This window comes from Homalodisca vitripennis, chromosome 1, assembly GCF_021130785.1.
Source record: "Homalodisca vitripennis isolate AUS2020 chromosome 1, UT_GWSS_2.1, whole genome shotgun sequence".
Classification (NCBI taxonomy): domain Eukaryota; kingdom Metazoa; phylum Arthropoda; class Insecta; order Hemiptera; family Cicadellidae; genus Homalodisca; species Homalodisca vitripennis.
Window position 1 is genome coordinate 111909848 of NC_060207.1, and position 22025 is coordinate 111931872.

The 22025-nt window shown below is 34.3% G+C and overlaps 1 protein-coding gene across 3 annotated transcripts in view; it reads left to right on the top strand.

Annotated features, from left to right (window-relative positions):
* Window positions 1-22025, top strand: part of LOC124369318 (proton-coupled amino acid transporter-like protein pathetic) — a 131493-nt gene that overhangs the window by 74315 nt on the left and 35153 nt on the right. Inside the window, exon 1 of one of the 3 annotated variants that reach the window (XM_046827290.1) lies at window positions 20452-20512. The exons of the other annotated variants lie outside the window; for them this stretch is intronic. Coding sequence (XP_046683246.1) covers window positions 20498-20512 — 15 coding nt within the window. The 5' untranslated portion in view covers window positions 20452-20497. Of the gene's footprint in view, window positions 1-20451; window positions 20513-22025 lie in introns of those variants that run through there. 3 annotated transcript variants of the gene reach the window in all.

A 22025-nucleotide genomic window follows, 5' to 3' on the forward strand; every position in this document is an offset into this window, starting at 1 on the left:
GTTTAAAATCGTATTCCATCAAAAACAACGCCAGAACGTGTATTGGAATTTAACATTATTATGTAGGGTAGCCTCATGGTATTAGAGGGGTACTGTGCACTTCATAACTTAATATTTAATTGATCGAAAGTGTCTTAGCATATGGAAATATGCTCCAATGGCCGTCATTTAACTCAGGAATTTTGTTTTACTATTTTAAAAGGTATAGCCGTAATGCCCTGTAACACACACTTCTCTCTTCTAACACAACACTTCTCGTAGCTGTAACACACTGCAGAGAATTACGTGTAAAGTAATTTATATAAATTTCAAAGACTATTGCAACCACAATTAGTTGGGATGTGCGCCTGAAAAAAAAAACAAACTCAATCTATCAGCATGTCTGTACTTGAAACTGTATGTAATGATTTCACGGCGCAGCGCGGCGTCTCGTACTGGAATTATGTAAATGTATTTTTTTATTTCCAGAATGTTGAGATTTTACGTTTTTTTAATTTCATATGTTTTAAATAAATTTGAATTAAGAACGAAACGTTTAAACTTGAAAAATTCACCAATACATGAAATTCTTGAAAATTGTGTACTAAAACTTTGGGAAATAGTTGAATACATACAGTTTCCTGAGGGTCCTTTGAGGATTTAGTTGCATACATTGTTTCACATAACAGCTATCCATTCCTTTAACAACGCATTTTTTATAAAGCGAGTTTAAAACGAGGAAAGTAGTGTGTAGTCATAAGATATCTCATAAAGCTTACTTTAAGTGAGACAATAGTCATGCCACGGGCCATATACACAAGTATTAATGGTACTTGTACTTTTATTATTGTTCTCTGGTCATGCCACATTAGAAAGTAGTCAATATGTCCTAGAATGTATGAATCGTATACTTTCGAAGATAGTCATAAATATTAACTACTAAGTATTATTAAGTAATATTACGTAAGCGGAAATACACTAAATAAAACAAGATGGTTTATTAATTACGATTTATGTAGCAGTGGTTTGATTTACATTTTCAAATATCACATACCTTAATATGGTTAAAATAGGATGACATATAGATTAAAATGTTATAAATAATAGAATTGGAAATAACTTATGGTAAATATAACTTTAATAACCAACATAGGGTGAATTACGTGAGACATTACATGCATCACAAATCGTGTTACCATTTTTGTTTACAATATAGTTGTTAGAACAATAAAACTTGATAATTATGAATAATTGTATAAACTTCAGTACAGCGACATATGTACATTAATTGAATAAATTAATCAGAAATCTTAAGCACTGGATGCATTTGATAAAGACACGTAATAAATCTTATTTTTATCTAGGCTAATAGAGCTTGTATGGATTTGTATCATTGATATTTTAAATATAATTTTTCGATTAAAAAATTCCAAGATATATAAAATGATTAAACAAATGATTCGTACTTTTTAGACGTTTTAATTGTTCTTTTACATATGAACAAACGTATCAAATGTTTCCTCGGAGGAACTCCAAATTTAATAATTTATTGCAGTATGTATTTTAATACACTGCATAATTTTATTAGTGATAACCCTAACCCAAATTAAATGATTTTATTTTTCCTGAAAATAAGTGGATAATACAGGGGATAATAGGAATGTGGGAGTATAGGCACGATGTGATGATCTTTAGTACCGATAATTGCAAAGGCGTTCTTGTCCACAGTTGACTCCCTTTCAATCCCGTAACTCCTACGCCTACACAATATGGAATGGGTGTGTGGAGTTCCTGATCAGTGCAGCTCCTGCAGCTCTGGTGGCATCTTGTTATATCTTCGAATGTTGAACCGGCTGCCCTTCCATTTACCAGCAATTGAGAAGTGAATTAATAATTTTCTTACAATTAGGGGCTCAGAAATGACCGTGACAAGCGATCCCAAGACAGTCCAAACACACGTCTCACTGAGGTTAGTGACAATGGTAGATCCTAACTCTGGCCGTTATATGGCACCGTGAGTGTTCTCATGAGACCTCTGTGTTTTATCCTTTCTGTGCGAAATCCCAACATTATTCCCATGATTAATGACTTCTTAGAGATAATGACTCGACATAACATAACCTCAACAAGAAGGCCTCTATCACTATTGTAATCCCCGAGGAAACGTACAGTTCAACTTTTTACTCCATAGTTGGCTGTATTGTATCCAGATTCTACTTTGATATTCCTAGCTCGAACTAAACGGTCATTTCATGTGAGTTGCATAATTCTCGTGCCATCACCGAGTTAGATGTGAGTCCGAACAAGAATGCGACAAAAGTTGCTGCTATTAAACACAAAGTGAAATGATCCTGTAAGTATATCGAATGTACAGTATTAGCCAAAATAAACAGTACTGAAATAGTAATATTTTATTATGGTAAACACAGTAACATTACATATAGATTTTACCAATAAATACAAGTCAAAGGAAGCAAAATCGGTTAAACTCGGGTATTAAAATGTTCAATATGACCCCCGTTTAGTTTGAGGCAACACTCGTACCGTTCTTGTACGTTTTTCAATCATTTTTATGAATAGGGGTTGTTCCATTCTCCTTTTTGTTGGTGGGTCCTCGCGGAAATTTTTTTCAACATTCCCCTGACGTAAGATCGGTGGTGTAAGATCGGGAGAGTGGGATGGGTAAGGAAAGTTTGTCCTTAGGGATATGAGACGATTGCCAAAGTTTTGTTGGAGGAAAGCAATGTTGTTAACGACAGTGTAACTGGTTGCGCCATCTTGCTAGAACTACTGTGAATTTAACGGCAGGTTTCGTGCAGGACAAAATCCCTGAGATCTCTCACAAACCAATCAAGAATGGCCCTATATCGTTTTGGTCATTACGGTTCTTTTCGGTGACTGTAACACTATTTCGTGGTTTTCATTTGTACAGACAGTAGTTGGGCGACCTGAAAAGCCCTTTCGCTGTGTCAAAACACTATCTCTTCTTAGAGACTTTTCAACGACACTAAGAATCACAGCATTACTAGGCATGTTTTAGTGGAAATGTTCCTGAAAACGTAATGCAGTGTATGGTAAGCTTACCCCACCCACACGTCCAATTCCGTATGAGCGAAAATAATGCTCTGCGGTAAAAACTTTCTATACCGTTGTTAGAACCATGTTAGAAAAAACTAACCTCAAATAAGAAAGGAGTAATGAGCACGAAGCCGTGGCAACAATCGACAGTTGAATCAGCTTATCGAGAAGGCAACTACAGCTGATTTATTTTCAGTACTGTTTATTATGGCTAAAACTGTATATCGATATTTAGTGTAGGTAAATAAATACATTGTCGTCCTTTACTCACTGTACAGTAATTTTCCTTGCACTTAACTTAATAAACGGTATGAAGATCTCACGACTATGATAGCATTATTGAATTGAAAAAATTGACAAATTTGTATTTTTGTCTGGTTTAATTGTAATTATAACTCAAATAATACAGTCAACTTGTCTAGATTCTATCAAAATAACGCCATTTTGAAATTTAAAATAGCACAACATTGTTCTTTTTACATTATAATACTTACGGGTAAGAACAATATGTATACCAAACTTAGTGGTGTATCTTGGCCCGTTTTGAAATTAAAAATTATAAACAGAATGATGGAAAACAAAGCATGTTCGTTCGTAATATACATACATACATTACGAATGTATATATATATATATATATATATATATATATATATATATATGTATATATATATATATATATATATATATATATATATATATATATATATATATATATATATACATAGAACACCTTGCATTTACAGTTTAAAAGCAATGCAATTTAAATTCCTTTAATCAATTCCAAAGGTAGCCTGCACCACAACGTGACATGCCCATTGTAGTAAATCCTAACTTAAACCATCCTTCAGTTAAGTTAGCTAAATTATAAGGCCGAGCAAATAAACCTTGTCCTAGGACGCAGTTCCAAATTGCTCGAACTCTAGCTCCTATCGGGAGGAACAAAAAACCTGTATATCGTTTGGGAAAAGCCACTTTGCGGCAGGACTTGTCCAGTGGCCTGACACGTGACCTGAGCGGGACCAGGAAAGTTGGCTCCAGCCGAGCTAGGCTCCTTCAGCTTTCTGCAGGTAGGGATTCCCCGTAGGTCATCGACGCCGCAACACACAACATCTGCTGAATTGCAGTATGGTTACAGCATAAATAAATCAGTTACAGTAAATAACACATCAATAAGTTTCTTTATTAAAAATTGGCCGCTTAGAATTTTATATAATTAATTTCTGTTATATTATTTAGAACACCCAACTATTATTTTGTGATCTTAGATTCTATTACAGACAACACCACTTTCAACAATGTTTCCTTTGAAAATTGTCACGTTGGTTGCCATATAGAACCCATTGATTAGTAATAGTAAGAAGGGTACCTTTGGGTGTCAAGAGATGGAAATTGTATTTTCCCATAACCAACCAACATAACCAATATGGCAGTACACTAATATAGCTAAAAGTCGGAATTCTCTTGATTTCGTTGTTGTGGATCAACTTCTCAATAGATGTTCTATAAAAGTATATACTTCTTAATAATTGTGAGTTTCCAAAAAAATATAAGGATGTCATTTTCGAAGTAAAAATAATTTACGATTTACAAAATTGAATAATGATGTTAGGATCAGAAAACCTGTTTTGACCTTTTGATTTTTTATTTTCACATAAAATTATATCGATTGTCTCCTGGGAATCCACTTGTGTGTTTCTCCCACATAGGCAGTGTTGAAGGAGGACTGTCTATCTTTTCCAAATCAATGAATTTTATATAAATGCATAGTTTTATACCTTCTTCAAAACTTAACACTTTACTATTTTTAAACATATTTTACCCGCTCGAGGAAGTTACTGTAAGGAAACACTTATACTCTAGTTATATAATTATATACCAGTAAATAATACTTTTTGCTTACGTTTGAATAAAATATGGTGTCAGTCGCAGCGTTCTTTTTTTATGTTTTGAAATTTTTGGGAAAACTGTTTTGTTGCATAAACACTTCTGATTTTAGTTTCTGTTCCAAGACTCTTCACTGAAGTGAAGCGGGTATAATTCTCAGTAAATCCAAAGAACACTTATGTACGTAATCGAAGCATCAGCAAATCACGTGATATAGTGTAATAATTGTTGTAGTAATAATTAAAGTGTAATAATTGTGTTGTAATAATTTACAATGATATAGTGTTCAGTAATTATTACTGAACACTATATCATTGTAAATTATTTACAATTTATTTAGACATTATCGATGAACTTCAGAATCAAATCAATTAATTGTTTTTATGTCCTAGATATAGTACACACGATCATATTAAGGATATTTAAAACAGTGTAATCACTCAGCCGCAAATGTCAGCAGATGTGTAAAGGAATGTAAGACAGTTTTGCAATATAACGTGTGGTATTTATCATTTAGTTTTCCTCGTGGCACTCCTCCTCTATTCCAACTCTCTCCTTTGACATTCTCGCGTAAACATAATCACCCTTACGCCTCTATCGATATCAGTATCATAGTCAGTGGCACGTTTGTACCCTGTACACTTAGACCGATTCCGACTAACTGATTTAAAAAGCTAATTGGTTACATCACTAACGTGAACACAAAATATGGCTTACTAAAGAGTTGATAAACGACCTCGTTTCGTAACGAGATCCAATATTTTGAGAGATTTGCGAAGACTTATGATTCAATAACCGACAATGATCGACCGTATTGGCCCCGACGTAACCAGTGTACACCAGATAACACTGGATTTATTGTAGGTTCTGTGTTGTTAACCCTGGTTACTGTGCGAGATACCGGAACCTGCAGTGTATGAAGAAACAAGTAAATCCTAAGTATCGCAGAAATTTGAAACGGATTTGCTCAATTTAATCGCTATTTGATTGTTACTATTTTGGTAAATTTAATCCCCGATATCTGAAAAAATCTGCCTAAACATAGTAAAAGGCTATAATAATTATTATGAATCGCCATAAATCAGTTTAAAAAGCTGTACTAAGCTAAGTCATTATCTAATAACTTACGTTCTATTTTCATATGTCTTCATATTCGCCTGTCGTTCAGAAGTCGAATCAATATGTATTGTATAAGCAAACATTATAGAACTTTCTCATGAAATCAATACATGAATTTTATCTAATAATCAGTTTTACCTTGTCAACCTTAAAACCAACCACTAGACACATAAGTAATAGTTAAATCACCATCAGCCAAACAAATGAATGCCGGCTATTTGATTGAAAATAGCAATCATTGGTCCATATTTTACGTTGCCTACATGAGACTCCATTAAGGTTGCAAAAGTGTTAGAGTTTTTTGTTAATTATTCAATGTCACTAGATGGAATATTTTAATTTGAAATTAATTAAATTTTCAACATAATGTTGTAAGTGATAGAGACGATTGAATTATGTATATTGTTACAACTTACTGACTTGTTGAGTCTCAGGTATTAAGATTATGTAAAATAGGTTCTCGGGAGATGTTCCGCCGAAAATATCTAAGTCCAAAAACATTGTTTTTGTATTACAGAAAGATAATTATTACGGCAACTTCGATGTTTAGACTTAGTTTATCGGTGTATTCTGATTATATAACACTTTGTAGCCGACACGGGAAACATTTTATGTAATTAACAGATAAATCATGGCCTGATGATTGTCATGTCCTACTCAGGCGTAGGTGATCCAATCCCGGGACTGGGATTACCCATGGAGTATGGAATGACATGTTAAAATGTATTTCATACTCTGTGGAATTACCGATCGATCCGGTCGTCGGATTCTGGCCGTTGGATTGGGGATTTTCAGTTGTCACCTTGAGATTGTGGAGTTGCGGGTAAACCCTCCCCCCCCCACGATCCCCGCTCCGACCCGGCTAGAACTTCCTTCGAAAAGTCTGAATAATTTTAAAACGGTCTGGAAGGAAATCTGTCCTGTCTCCAGCTCCATTGTATTGACGCCAACTTAGTAGCAAAACATCATGAGTTACGAGTATTTTAAGCTAGTGGAATCCGTTTTGGGTTGGAAAATTATTTTTGTATTAAACAAACTTCTCGCAATAGCTCTTAAAATAAGGAAAGGTAAAAAAAAGTGTTTTTTTGTCCATTTCACAAGTTTTTTTAGGAGTTGAAGCGGGTTTCAATGGCGTTTATACTCAGGCCCAAAGAGAAACTGTTGAATATAAGGGTATGGAAAGTTTACGGTATATAAAAACACAATTTCTTAAGAACAAGTTTATTATAAAAATGTGATTTTTTAAAATTATATATTATTATAAATATATTATATATTATATAAAATATGCAATTCCCTTAAAATTTCTAAATAATTTTATTTTATTCCTGAAGCTTCACTATTATAAAAATTTACATTTTTATAATCAGCAGTTTTTACTTGGGCAAGATAAAACATTTTCTTAAGTGGTACTTTAAATCCACATTTTCACGTCGTGGGACCATATTCTTTTAGGAAAGTTATTTTCATCTTGTCGCTCCTTTATCATAAATTTCGTCTGTTTTTACTTTTATATTTTTAGACTGAATACAATTTTACAGCCGTATTATTTGTGAATATTCTTTCTTGTATTTTGCTTCGATCTAAATGTGGAGATAAAGCATAATTCAAAATTCAATAGTTATCTTTTTTGTATAAACTGTACTTTTATCATTTATCTTTGTTTTCTTCAATCTAAAAATAATTAAGAGTACATCTCTAAATGAACTGCTAAACTAATCAAGTAACATTAGTTACTTACTGTTTTTACTTAAGTTAACAACTGTTTCGCGACGGCCATTCATAATGTTTCCGTAGCTGTACATTTGTTTTTATTTGAAGGTGTTCTGCCTTGTTAGATGTACATTTTTGATCTCGTCCATCATGGATAGCTAGATATGCGCAGTAAAACAGTAACTGTAATGATTACTTGTCATTACAACACGAGATTAAATCAGAATCTACTAGAAATATGGAACTCAGAATTTACGAGTACACATGCAATTGTTTGCTAAAATGCAATACCTGTATTTATTATTGGAGTTGTCTTGAAAATTTTGTGACATGATAGTTTAAAAGGTGCATTATTTAACTAATTTAATCAACATGACGTATTGCATAAAAGATAATAACAAACAATCTGCAAGAATCTGGATTCATAGTAAAAAAAAAAAAACAAAAATGTTTTCACTAATTTAGAACATATGTACGTATGAGCATACAATACGCATACATACATACATGCAGAGTATGTTCAATAAGTATCGGTACTGGTTCCAAAAATAAAAATTTATTTAGAATTACCTACTAATTTAAAAAATACATTCCTCCAGCATCGATGCACATATTTCGGCACGTCTGCCACTTGTCAAAGATCGTTGGAAATCAGTTTCCGGAATATTGTTGAGAAACTGTCGTCGCCTCTTGGACCACTTCGATGGAGTCGAACCCGTCCTTTGAGCTCCATTTACATACGCGGAAACAAGAATAAGTCTGGAACACCCACGATTCATCGCCAGCAACAACGTTGTCGAGCAAAGTCTTCATCTTCATCTTCCTGGACGCAGTCTGAATTTTCTTGCGAAATTTCCACCACGACTGTTTTTGTTCTTCGCTCAAGACTTTCGGAATCAGTTCCGCGCACACTTTCCTCATCGCGATTCTCTGTTACAACGGTTTGGACGGTTCCGACTGAAAGGCCGGTCTCCTCACTGATAAGGGCGATGGTTAAACGCCTCTCATAGTCCAAAACTGTTCTCACTTTGGCCACTGAACATCGGTTCGAGCGGTCGTCGGGGATCCGAAACGGTGATCATCTTCTACAAGATCTCAGCCTTCCTTAAACTATTTGTGCCAATCAAAAATCTTCTGCGACTTAAGGCATCAACCCCGTAAGCCTGTTTTATGAGTTCAAGGGCCTGGGACGCGGATTTCCTTAGTTTAAAGTAAAACTTCATAGCGAATATATATATATATATATATATATATATATATATACACACGTATATAAATATATATTCTGTATTAAACATAGAGACTAATAATGCGTCTTCATTTTGAAATTTAGTGATGACGGTCTTTCTTCCGGTTAAGCTTAAAGGGATATTTGTATTATAATTTCCAATAAGAAACCATAACATATAAAATCCACCATAAACAGATAATTGTTTTTTAGCAGGTAAAATGTGTATTACAAAATCCCTGTTATGTTTATTTTTCCCCTTTTATTATTCTTAAATTTAATGCAAGTAATAAAGTGCAAATTAAGATTAGCATATATTAGCATTGTTCTTCACTCAGTAACGGGTAACTATGCATTGTCTTGTGTAATTATCACAAGCACATGTTACTGCTACTGTTTTATTGCTCACATAAAAAGATCTGCGACGTCAAGAGAGATTGAAGAACGTATTTAGCAATGAAAACAATTTTCTCATAAAGTTGTTAAAATTTTTAGTAAAACAACTTTATTAATGCTACTACAATAAACAAAACGTCATTCATGTATTGATTTCTCTTGAAGCTCCTACAACTGAGAACTTCTACAGATTGTTACGTCTTAGATGGCGGCAGCTCATAAAATAAAGAATTGTCCGAGGTAGCTTCGATAGGTCATGGAGACTGGAAGCCGCCAGAGGACAGATTCTGCTGGGACTGTGAGCTTCCATAAGCCTGCATATGGACTTGTTTAAAGAGTGGTATAAAATGCTACATAAGAATAATAACAAAGATAGTACATCTAATAAAGCCCTAAACAGTGTAAAAATAACTCCAAATAAATGTATGTGAAAAACACACACGTGAAGAAATATAGCGGTAAGTGCAGCTTTGTATGACAATAGCTAATTTCCAAAGAAACTTTAATGATTTATTTTTACCTATAGTTACGAACAATCATTGTTTAAGATTGAGGCCTACATTGCTTAACGAAGTACAACAACGCACGTGAAGTTTACGGCAATAATGAAGCTCCAAGATAAGAGATCTGTATTGCAGACGATAAGGACAGGTTGATGCCGAGGTCTCGAGATATCAGTGGTTGGTTGCTGCTCTAAGACGGTAATCCGGTTTTATAAACGTTGTCAGATTTACGGGTTATTGCTGTCCTTAACGTTACAGCTGACAATATGCGGCCCTTGACTGCGGTGCGGGTTTACGTATAATCTCTGTCGATAATGGAGAAACTAAAAACAAGCCACCTCTACAAGAATGGGATGTTATTACATCTGAAATATTTTTAAATACGTGAATTAAATGAGATTTTAAATAACATTATTTTCAAGAGTCCATCTGAGTTTTCTCACATCCTCTGATTTAAAAGATATTACATAGTACTGCATTTTAACCGAGTTGTTTTAAAATAATTAATCCAAAAGCATTTACATAGATTTTACAGAACACTTAGCATCTCAAACCTTTATCAAAATTTACCAGGAGAATCAGGAGTAAAAGTCCTGGAGCCATTACTGGAAATGTTTTTTATAATTACTCTAGAACTTCAATAAACTATTCTTATTCACTATGGATGGCGTCATATCCAGGCAATCTTTAAAGTAAATACATAATTATAGAATTGAATTACCAAAGTGTACCTCGTGATATTCTGCTTTTAATCACCGTCCTTAAAAGTCGAAAGTAACTATATTTATTCTGTTTTGAAACTACCTTTTTGTCATCATATTTTATAGTCCTTCTATTTCTTTTTCTGTAAAAGATTAACTAGCTCAGTGACTGTTATTGACTCGTAGTTATCTGTCATCACCCAGAATGTAGTTTACACAGAAATAGAAAGTAAACATTCTAATAAAATTGCTAATAGGTTTAAAAGGAAAAACATCAAAAAATTTTGTACGAACTATGATAACCCGAGTAGTCAGTACCAGTATTGTCTTCATCTATATCTGGCCGTACATACAGGTGACTGTGCGTGCAAGGATGCTGTTGGTTTTTCAAGAGTGTCCTCGAAGCGATAACAGAAACAAAGATTTAGCACTTTACTAAACCAATTAATTATTAATCAAAGTTTTCATTCGCAAAGGAAATGTCATGCATGTGCCTGACGTTGTAACAATCTGGATAGTTTTGGAATTAGAGGCATGGCTGTCACCAAACGTTGGGTTTGTTGGGGAACATGTGGAGGAGCGATGACCATGTCCCATCAAACGCCTGCGCAGTTCCTTTATCAGATTTGAGGCCATGGAGTCGTTTGATAAAGGTACATGGTAGGGTGAAGAACCTTTCTATGAGTACCAGAGCAACGGATAGGTTTGAAGAATACAGCCGATACGATGAAACGGCAGAGAAATGATAATTTTGACGCTGTTGTGGGAAGTCGTAGTCGGCTTACGAGACACCAAGATTGGTCATGTTGTCAATCAGTCGTCGATTACAACAACCCGGAATCGACACACGAGACTGGGATTCCAACTGACTGGAAACTGATGAAATGGGCATTAAACTTTGAATCTGTGAGATTAGACTCCACCATTTAGTGCCAAGCCGTCAACGTTTTTATTAGATTTATTCGATGGATAATCGGTGACTATCTGCTACACAGCTCTGCCAGTGTTTGCTCTTTTGTTCATTAGATTATGCCTCTACCATTTCCAAGTTTGTACACGTCATATTCCTGTCTTTGTACATATTTTGATGGAAAAATTAAAAATCGCGGTGAATCATTCAAAATAGATAGATACATTGTCTTATAACCGTTCTTTCATTTTTTATTAAATTACTCGTTAATCATCTGCATTGTCGCCTAAGTCAGTAGAAAGGTCAATGTTTTTAGAGTGGAGGGGGTACTCTGTAAGGAGGTACATACATATGCACAATGGAAATTCTCCAGGAAAACCTATGATTGTTGTGGGTTAATTATATAAATTACCTAGTCAGAACCTGTTTGATTAGTTCAGCGCGCATTAATGTTTTCCAATGCCTTTTACTCTTCAATTATAATTTGTAACATGGTAAGTCATAGGAAGATTTTAACCCTTCCGTTCAATGGTTTCTCCATGAACTACGAAATCCTATACGCGTCAAATGAGAATATGTAAATTAAAATACGTACACAAAGTGTGACGATAATTTAAGAAAACAAGCCATAAACATTACTAACATAACCTAAAAATACATGTTTCTAATCTACCTGTCGCAGAGGATAAAACTATCAACATTTCCTTATAAGTTTTCTGAGCAATATAGAGCTTGACATCAACAAAGGCGATGGAATGCGCATTAAACTCTGCCAACTTAGAATTACCAATATAACTGGCAGTACTGAAGTGTTACACAACAACTCAAGGCGAGGTTTCCTAGAAGTGACATTACCGCGACCGCCCACAGTAGCATCTCCGGTCATCAGTGTACAAGACCTTGCTTGGCACAAGACTAGCAACACAAGTCGAGTACCCGTCCTTTCCACCGGAACTGACCAATAATCGATGACATCAATACATTGAGTCTCAAATGCTGTTTGTTCATTCCTACTACAACTGGATAAAAATTTTAGGAGGCCATGAAGAGTGTGTACAATAGCGATTAAAGAAAAAAGGTTTAGCATTTAAACTTTATTTCCATAATTATTATTATTTACAAGTATTTCAACCGAAACATTTATAAAAATGAAAATTGCAATTATTTCTTAAAGTTGTAGTATAGCAATCGAACTGGACAACAGTCAACAGAAGACTTTGTACCCGTAAGTAGTTGTACAAACGTCCAATTTATAAATATTTACTTTAAGTCGATAATTGAAAGATATATTACCTATTACGGACGATTCATCAATGTATTAACGTCAAGTGTTTCAACATCAGCAAGGTTTTCTTACACTATTACCTACGTCGGAGCAGACATTATTTGGTACACCTCGATCCTTCCACACGGCTGGAATTCTTGGGTGGATCATGAAGGTGTGATTTTGGCTGTAAATACTTATTAGTTCAGTCCACCTTGTTTTGGGTGATAAGTTCTCTTCGAAAAGACGGATGATAACTGCTACGGTAAATTTGGAGACATGATCTTGCTATACTCTCTTAATAATACTAATTGTTGTCAAGAGTCTGTGAAGTTAAACTTAACATCTCCGACGTGAGCGATGTTGAGCCTCACAGAAGCACCATATTGAGCAGTCAAAATACCAAGAACAAAGCATAAATAAGTGGAAAATTTGCGTAATGGAAACTCTAATGTTCTATTAGCAGGATTCTGTATAATTTTCCCATTGTGTATCCTACAAGAGATTACTTAAATATAAGACTACGATCTAGCATAACACCTAAGTACTAAGGCGTTCGTATGACGATGAGGAACGATATGGCGTAACTAATATTGTCTTTACTATTTGCTCAGTTCTATTTAGGTGGAAATGATAATTGTTTCAGTGGCGTTGTTGTTGTCAATCTACTATCATACTCAATGGTAACTAGTTTCCCATTATGGCGTCCAAACATCAGAGGTTAGGTGCTGCCAGTGGCCAGGGTCTCGCAGAGTCTACAACCATCGTTAGCTGTCTTCTGTGGCTCATTAACTGGTAATCAATTGGTTATGGCGTCCAAACATCAAAGGTTAGGTGTTGCCAGTGGCCAGGGTCTCGCAGAGTCTACAACCATCGTTAGCTGTCTTCTGTGGCTCATTAACTGGTAATCAATTGGTTATGGCGTCCAAACATCAGAGGTTAGGTGCTGCCAGTGGCCAGGGTCTCGCAGAGTCCACAACCCTCACTAGCTGTCTGCTGTGAGTCATAAACTGGTAATCAGTTGGTTATGGGGTCCAAACATCAGAGGTTAGGTGCTGCCAGTGGCCGGGGTCTACCAGAGTCCAGCACCTAGCTGTCTGTTGTGAGTCATAAACTGGTAATCAGTTGGTTATGGGGTCCAAACATCAGAGGTTAGGTGCTGCCAGTGGCCAGGGTCTCGCAGAGTCCACAACTCTCACTAGCTGTCTGCTGTGAGTCATAAACTGGTAATCAGTTGGTTATGGGGTCCAAACATCAGAGGTTAGGTGCTGCCAGTGGCCGGGGTCTACCAGAGTCCAGCACCTAGCTGTCTGCTGTGAGTCATAAACTGGTAATCAGTTGGTTATGGGGTCCAAACATCAGAGGTTAGGTGCTGCCAGTGGCCGGAGTTTACCAGAGTCCAGCACCTAGCTGTCTGCTGTGAGTCATCAACAGGTACTCCGTAATCCAGTCAAAACTGTTGCGTATGAAAATACGGATAAAAGCTAATAAATACAATCCATCAAGGATAATTTAGTTTTCATACCATCCTTAGCCATATATTATAAACTACGTAGTGACATAATTAAACCTTGTCATTAGGCGGATTACAGTATTTAAAGAAGCGCTGAATGCACAGAGCGTGAAATAACCTTTTGTTATTATGCATTACCCACGATCCATCATAAGTTTGTGCTGGGAAACTGGAGTCGCATATTAGTAATAACAGTATTGTGTTCAATATTACTTTGCATTGTTTGAAATACATTCCGAAGAAAATTTTCACCCGTAGCTAATAAATCTACAAACTTATAAAGCCCACATTTCCTCAACTTACTTTGAATTGAAACGTCGTAATATTGCAGGTCCCCATGTGATTCCAAACTCCTGTCTTTGATCTTAACTAGGACTTAGATAATACTTCAAACCACCAATATTTTAACAAGTATTTCAAACCAGCGTGTGAAAATTGTTTCCATAATTGATGCATTCTGAATATGTTCTTAAAGAATGTTCTACTTCCTTGTAAAAGTATAAAACAATCTAAAGATAACACAAGCTGTCGGACACATAACTTTTTCTAAAAGTTACATTATTTTCGTAATCCTGCTACAAAACTCTGTATTTAAAGGCCTTACGGTTTATATACTCGCCATTTATTTGTACGAAATGTCTGAATGATACGACAAAACACAATGTCCAGTAACATCATGAACATCATGATAACCGGTTTTATCAGTCTAATCAATTAAAACTCACAAAAATGTTAACCCCTTTAAAAGGTAAATTTTTGTCACCAAAAACTTCATAAAGGTCACTCATATAAGTAAAACTGGAGCTCAGTCAATTCATCGATTAAAATGTAAGTATTGTGAGGTCATCGCTTTCTCTATTCTATAGCCTCGACTCTCCGGGGGCACGCGACAAGTCAATGCAGTCAATATACCTCATGGGGCCTGGGCAGCTACCTCGGCCTCGTCGCGTCCTCCCCTTCCGGTCTGGTCGACCGTGAACCCACTTCCGTGTCTTGTGTTGGCATACCAACTGGCCGGGAGCATCTGCCTTGGCGGAGCCCCCGCAACCCGCTACAGGGAATGTGGAAGGTCGGGAGGCGTGGGTTAGTTTGTGCCTCCACAGTCTCAGTCAGCTCCTGGTACTCAGAAGGCCGTGATGTTCCACTGTTCTAAATCTTAAGTGGGAATTCATTGTGAGGTTTAAATTATTCATTGAGAGGACCACGAAAATGGAATTAAGAATTCTTTCTAGCATTATAATTTACTGGTACGGGACTATCTACAAAAGTGCGCAAATCTTGTAAACAACTGTGTATACTATAGATCTCCGTAGAGACAGTAAAATTGGTAAAGTGTTTTTCCCAAATGCTGTACTGTTCTGTTAAACTCTCGAACGAAAAGCTTTTATTTTTACAGAAAATTCCTGAATATTCTTACAGTATGGACACATATCTGAAATGAGCTGCACTTATTTTTGGCGAAAGTTACAGTGTTCAACAAACGCTTGTTGTGATCAAGTGATATTGCGGAACTTGTTTTCTGCCCGGCCAGGTTCATGCTGTTACCCTGCCGGGCATTTTAAGTTGTTTAAATATTGTTAATGTATGTCACCAAGTTGAGTGTTTTGACCATTCAACAAGACTGTTGTGGCAGTTTTGTGGCAACTCTGAATTCCTAGATAAGGCATATTGCTACATCAGTCTAAACTTCTCTCAGCTAAAGTTATATTTTGTTCTACATGTTAGTTGAACTACCAACAGACATAATAGCATTATGGAACAAACACATTTTTCCAATAATATAAATTGTACATAAATAATAGATAAATTACTGTGTACTTTATGTCCCGTTCAGTAAGCGTAATTTTAGTTCGTGTAATCAACAAACTTTGTTTTAAAAATTAAAAATTATGAAACCGTAAAAGTATGTGAGTTACGATTTCTTGGATAGAACTCTCGGGAAAATGTTATGAATACTTAAACAAATTAGGTATTTTTTTTAAATTACAGCCTGTGTATCATTGTTTTAAATTGAGCTGTATACTGACTTTATTGTAATTCAAACAGTTAATACAATTTTTAACGTTTGGAGGCAGATTTCCTCGTTCGTAAAGAGGTAATATAGATTAAGTAATGACGTTATCTTACAACCAAATGGTTTGATTGTAAATTAATGGTATAGGAGTGCGAATAATTCTAGAAGGTAGGTACAGCAACCACCTCACTGAAATGGGTCTCAGCGTCTCTGATACGGATTTGAAAAATACGTCTGCTTATTTCAAGGTATCAGGCATAAATATTCAGCATTTCACGTCCATTCATTTAGTGAAGCGAAAATATACATTTTTCAAACGTATGAGTGAATATAAAAATCTTATTCCAAATGCGAATATTCATATTTCTAACCGCGACGCGGTGTTAAAACTTTTTTTCTCCATGGTAACATTTTAGACGCATTTGAAGGATGTGTCCATATATCTCGGTTAATACAAACAAGTCGCTAAAAACTCGCATTGTTAAGTATAATTAATTATAACGATGACAGAATACGAAATAAGATAAATGTCATAGTTTGACATATAAAAAATATTATTGTTTTTTTTATAAACCACGGCTGGCTAAATGTTTGTTCTCACTGAAATTACAGACATTAAATAGATTATTGCATTATACATTAAATACGTACTATTACAATTAATACCTTTAAACACAACACAATCGAATTAACTCTATACAAATAAAGAGAAATACTCGTAGTAAAATTATAAAACTTTAATTAAATATTAAAATTTAAATAAACAAACAATAGAAATAACTAACTATACATGTAAGAGACTAAACACAATAAATTATATGATTAGAAATAAATTATAGCAAGGCCAATCCACAAATTACTATTATTTTTACTTGCAACTGGTATTGTTTTTGTTTGATTTTAAAATGTTTAAACATTTTACTCTGAGCAGGTAGAGAAAAACTTCATGTTCCTGTAGAAAAGATGTTCCTAATTTAATGTATTTGTTATGTTAATATTCGACTCTTTTATTCCAACAGCATTCAACAGTTGTCTAAACAGTACAACAGTATCAATCCTTGATTTACTTAGAAGACTTGAATTGATTTTTTTTGTCTTAGTTTTGACGTCATGACACCACTGTAAGTTACTCATAACATAACTGGTTTTCCTTCACCGCAATTTTTTTCCGAAGTCATGAAACCACTGTATGTTACTCATAACATAACTATATTTCCGTAAACTTAATTTTAATATATCTGTTCGATTTGTGCAATTCATTTTGGGAGTCAGATTAATATAATCTATTTCAAATTGCATGCAAAATATAAATCATGCTTTTCAACAGTAAAGAAAGGATAATAGGTTTTCGTTTGGAGTAAGCTTTACTTCCAAGTTTCGTATTTAACGAAGATTTAACTACATTAATTTTTCGCAACCTTCCGTACGGAAACTAGCGTCTGCCACTAATAAATCAATTTCCTATCTATTATCTTTAAAAGTGAAATATATTTACTTTTTTGAATATTGTAAATGTTCTGTATAAATTATGAGATTGAGTGGTAGAGAGGGTTTAATGGCCCTAACCCCGCCTCATTAATAAAGGCATTTTTCATTTCATTTCATTTACGGAAACTGGTAAAAAATCTTACAAGGGGTTTTAAATTACTCCTTGGTTTATTTAGTTTTTATTTCTTAATAACAAAGTAATTATTTAAGAATCAAACTTAATGGCGTGTTCTGTGCAAGTGTTTACGACGCAGATAATCAGGCTGGAGACTATGAAAGAATCTATTGACACAATCAACAACATCGTTAAAACATTTTAATAAAATAAAAATGTCTGTTAAAACAAGCGTTTTTCACCCTATATAGTGCTAATATGAATCAGTAAAGTTTACTATGGTCTTATACAATATGTATAACAAGCAATAAATTTACCTTATGTCAAAACAATACAATCGATGTGACTAATATAAAAATTCATAAATAGCACAGATAATTATGTCAATTGTTATTAGTCGCTATATAGCATAAGTGACATGATTTAAAATGTTTGGGTCGTTATCAGGCAAGTCTTGGTCTGGTTACAATGTCAAAAGTTAGAGAGAAGCAGATGGATTTGGGTCATTATTAAGCGATTACCCCACTCAATAACATTTTGACTAAATCCATAAAAGCTTACGTGGAGTATCTTCATTTCTGTTCATGGAGTCAAATCCGTCAAATTTTTCTGTAACTCATTTCCAGAAGTGTATATATGATGCAATATTGAAATAGGATTATGTTAGGGGCGGTTGCCTTAGGGCGAAGACGAGCTGTACTTTCCATCCGCCTCTGAGGAAATACGCCGTCAGAGTGACTGATTGATAATTGTGTAATGGCACCTAATTCATAAGCACGCCAGGACTCTATCATCCGTCGTTATTATTCTGTACTTTATATAATGATATTCTTGAATTCTCTTGATCTCCTTCATTGTCAATCTTCTAGTACCCACAATAACTGCTGAAAGGTTAATTTGCAACCAGAAAAAAAATTCTGTTAAATCCAGTTGTTTCTCTATTTATTGTGACAGTTTCTATTTCGGAAGAAATAATTGTTATTTAAATTAATAAGTTTAAAGGTTTCTATGGAAAATTATTATTGAATGTTTATGGACTTTTTTTAAACCATGGTCAGAAATCTTGGTTTATTGCCTTAGTGGTAGTTTACCATTAATGCAAGATATTTCGTATCAAGTGCAGTTTGTTCTGTCCATTGTCATTCCAATCAGCACCACCAGCCTTGGTGTTACAATATCTCGTGCGCCTTTTTAATATTATCTTATTATCACGATATAATTCTTCCATAGTGCCTTTTTCTCGCCTTTCACAAAATGTCACCTCTTTAGTACTTTTTTTACCGACCCCTCATCACAGTAGTAAACATGATTTTGGACTTTACCCTCTCTCTTCAGTTATTGTCACAATATGGTAAATCAGCCTTCTATGAGTAATCTCTACTCTATTTGGGATCCGATGACACCGGTCCCCACGGACTCAGCCAACCCTGCTCAATGACTGAACTTGATATGGTTCTTCTCATTTTACTAAGTCGTAATGCATTATATTCCTTCGATAATCATTGTAAGTATTTATATAGGTTTCCTGCATTGAATATGAGTTAACATGAGCAGGCAAGAAAATAAATCAAGCTTTTTGTTTTGTTAATGTCTCGCCCTTAAGTGTTACAATCTGATTCTGATGTTTTTTATTTAAAAGACAAACATTATAATTGAATGTAAGTAACATTAATGTAATTTTCTGATAAAGTGGACGTTGATACAGCCTAACTACCTGTTTAACATTTAAAACCTATTTCTAAAAGTTTCAAAGTTATCACTTGTCTCGTAAAAAAGGTAAATTCCTTCAGGGTGAACGGCGAAAGCCAACAATAACACCCAACAACCGTTACAGACGCAACTTTACCCAACAACAACAGACGAAAAAATGATGTCTCTCAAAAGAGAAAAAAATTTTATACGTAGTTGCCTTCGCTTAGAAAAACGCAAAAAACATAACAATTTCAATGCATCATATTACCCAAAACCAGTAATATTCATGCCCTCAGTTAGTCTATTTTGTTAAATTCTGAGGCATTAGCTGAACACTATACAAAGGTACAAAGCATCAAGGCTCTTTACATTCTTCAATTACTACTTTAAATGAGTCAGTTTCTATTAACATTCTATGGCAGTTCCATCCATGTCATTCTTTAAAAAATTGCTTAGTTTTAAATTCAGTTCATTGTAACACATTTATAATTATGTTGTACCTAAAACGTTGTCTTGAACCATTGTAGTTTACGATTTGTAAGTTAACACCGCTTGCAGGCAATCGACTAACTGAGCGGGGGAGAGAGGTTACCTCAATAGAACATCTAAAGTTCAATGATATGTCTTGAAGTTTGTATAAAACACCCTCTATATTAAAAAAGAAAAGTTTTTTTGGATGATATAATACCTTGAAAGGGATAATAGGTTGTTACATCAATTAGAGTTATCGTCACTATCTAGGACAATAGCCGTACATGTTTTGGTAGATAAAAGGGCGTGAGCGATATATCCTCGGCCTGTGAGGAAGGGGGCAGTGAGCGAGTGAGTGAATGAGTAACCTAGAGCCACTAGTCAGTCAGTGTTAGCGGAGTAGTCGACAGAACAGGAGGCGGCACCATGAGGTTCATATGGGTACGTACCCACACCAATATACACATAAATCGCACTAATGTTACATTCAAATATTGTTCTACATGACTTACTATTACATTGCCATTTTATTTATTTATTTGTGAATACATATTTGATAGAACGTCGAAAAATGTATTTGTATAACAATGTTTTTAATTGAAAATACGTCTTAATTTGTTTAAATAACTTAATTTAAAAAAAGCACTTCAAGTACCCAATATAAATTAAACATAATCTATTTTTATGAATCTTATAAAAATTGTCAGGAACATTTATCGAAAAATACACTATTATCAATTAAAATAGTTTTCTTAAATTGTAACAGTTAGCTTTTAAATGTATGAAAAATTATTTGATAGGCAGTGAGACCGTTTTACTTAATTTTTACCTGTATCCACGGCTGCGGATCTAATTTAAGTGTTATTTTCAGTGTGCGTTTTTAACATCTTATCTAATGTGTTGGTATGATGCTTCTGGAGGAAAGGTTCACGAACCAGTGTGTTTTTAGAATAAACTTTAGTGATTCAAAATAAAAAAGAACATTTTTCAATTTTGTTTTAGAATTAATTTTATCCTATTTCTATCGCATCTCTACTGATTCATTACATATATACTATTTAGTTAACGATATTAGTCTAACTAAATCGTTATACTTACTTTCAAATACGTTATGTACGTGTATAGTGTTATGTGTGATATTGTAATGTGTGTTATGAATTAGTACTACGGACCATTAATGCAAATTTTACGCATGTTTCTCTTTACTAATGTTACGCTTTGTTATAATGTTCTAATTTATAAATACATGTAATATTTGCTTATAATAACATGATTTTATAAACAAGCAGGGGTAACGAAAAGAGTTCACAAAACAATCGAAAATATATTCATAAACTAATTGATGTAGTGCTAATTGATACACATAATATAATACTTTATTTATTGTATCCTTCATTATAAAACGAAAATCCTAGACCACGGAAAAAGCAACACTGTATAGGAAAAGCAACTAATACTTTTATACACTCAGAAATTATTTAGCTCCTATGTACTGACTTTTCTCCGAAATTATTTTACAGTACAACTAGAATTAAAAAGCGCAACATATATTAATTACGCTACTTAGAAATTTACTTTTCCTCTTTCACCCAGTACATACTTAAAGTTTTGTAGCTGAAGCAGCTTACAATGTGATTATATAGTAAAACAGAGAAGTGGTTCAAATTATATATTTGGCAATTTACATTTAAACATCATCCCTTCCGACTTAATCTAAGGAAAGAAATATTTTATGCGTGTATCTTATTATACTCATAACACTCTCAAATATTTAGATACTTATGAGCAAATAAGGTGGCTTATAAGCACGCGAACTTGATAGAGTTGCAATCACTCACAAATTATGTTTTTAAACATATTAACTCGTATCATTGTAAAGTTTTGGAAGGGCTTTTCACAACCTGATGAAATATTGATAACTATGTAAATTATGTCCAAAATTTGTAAATAAAAC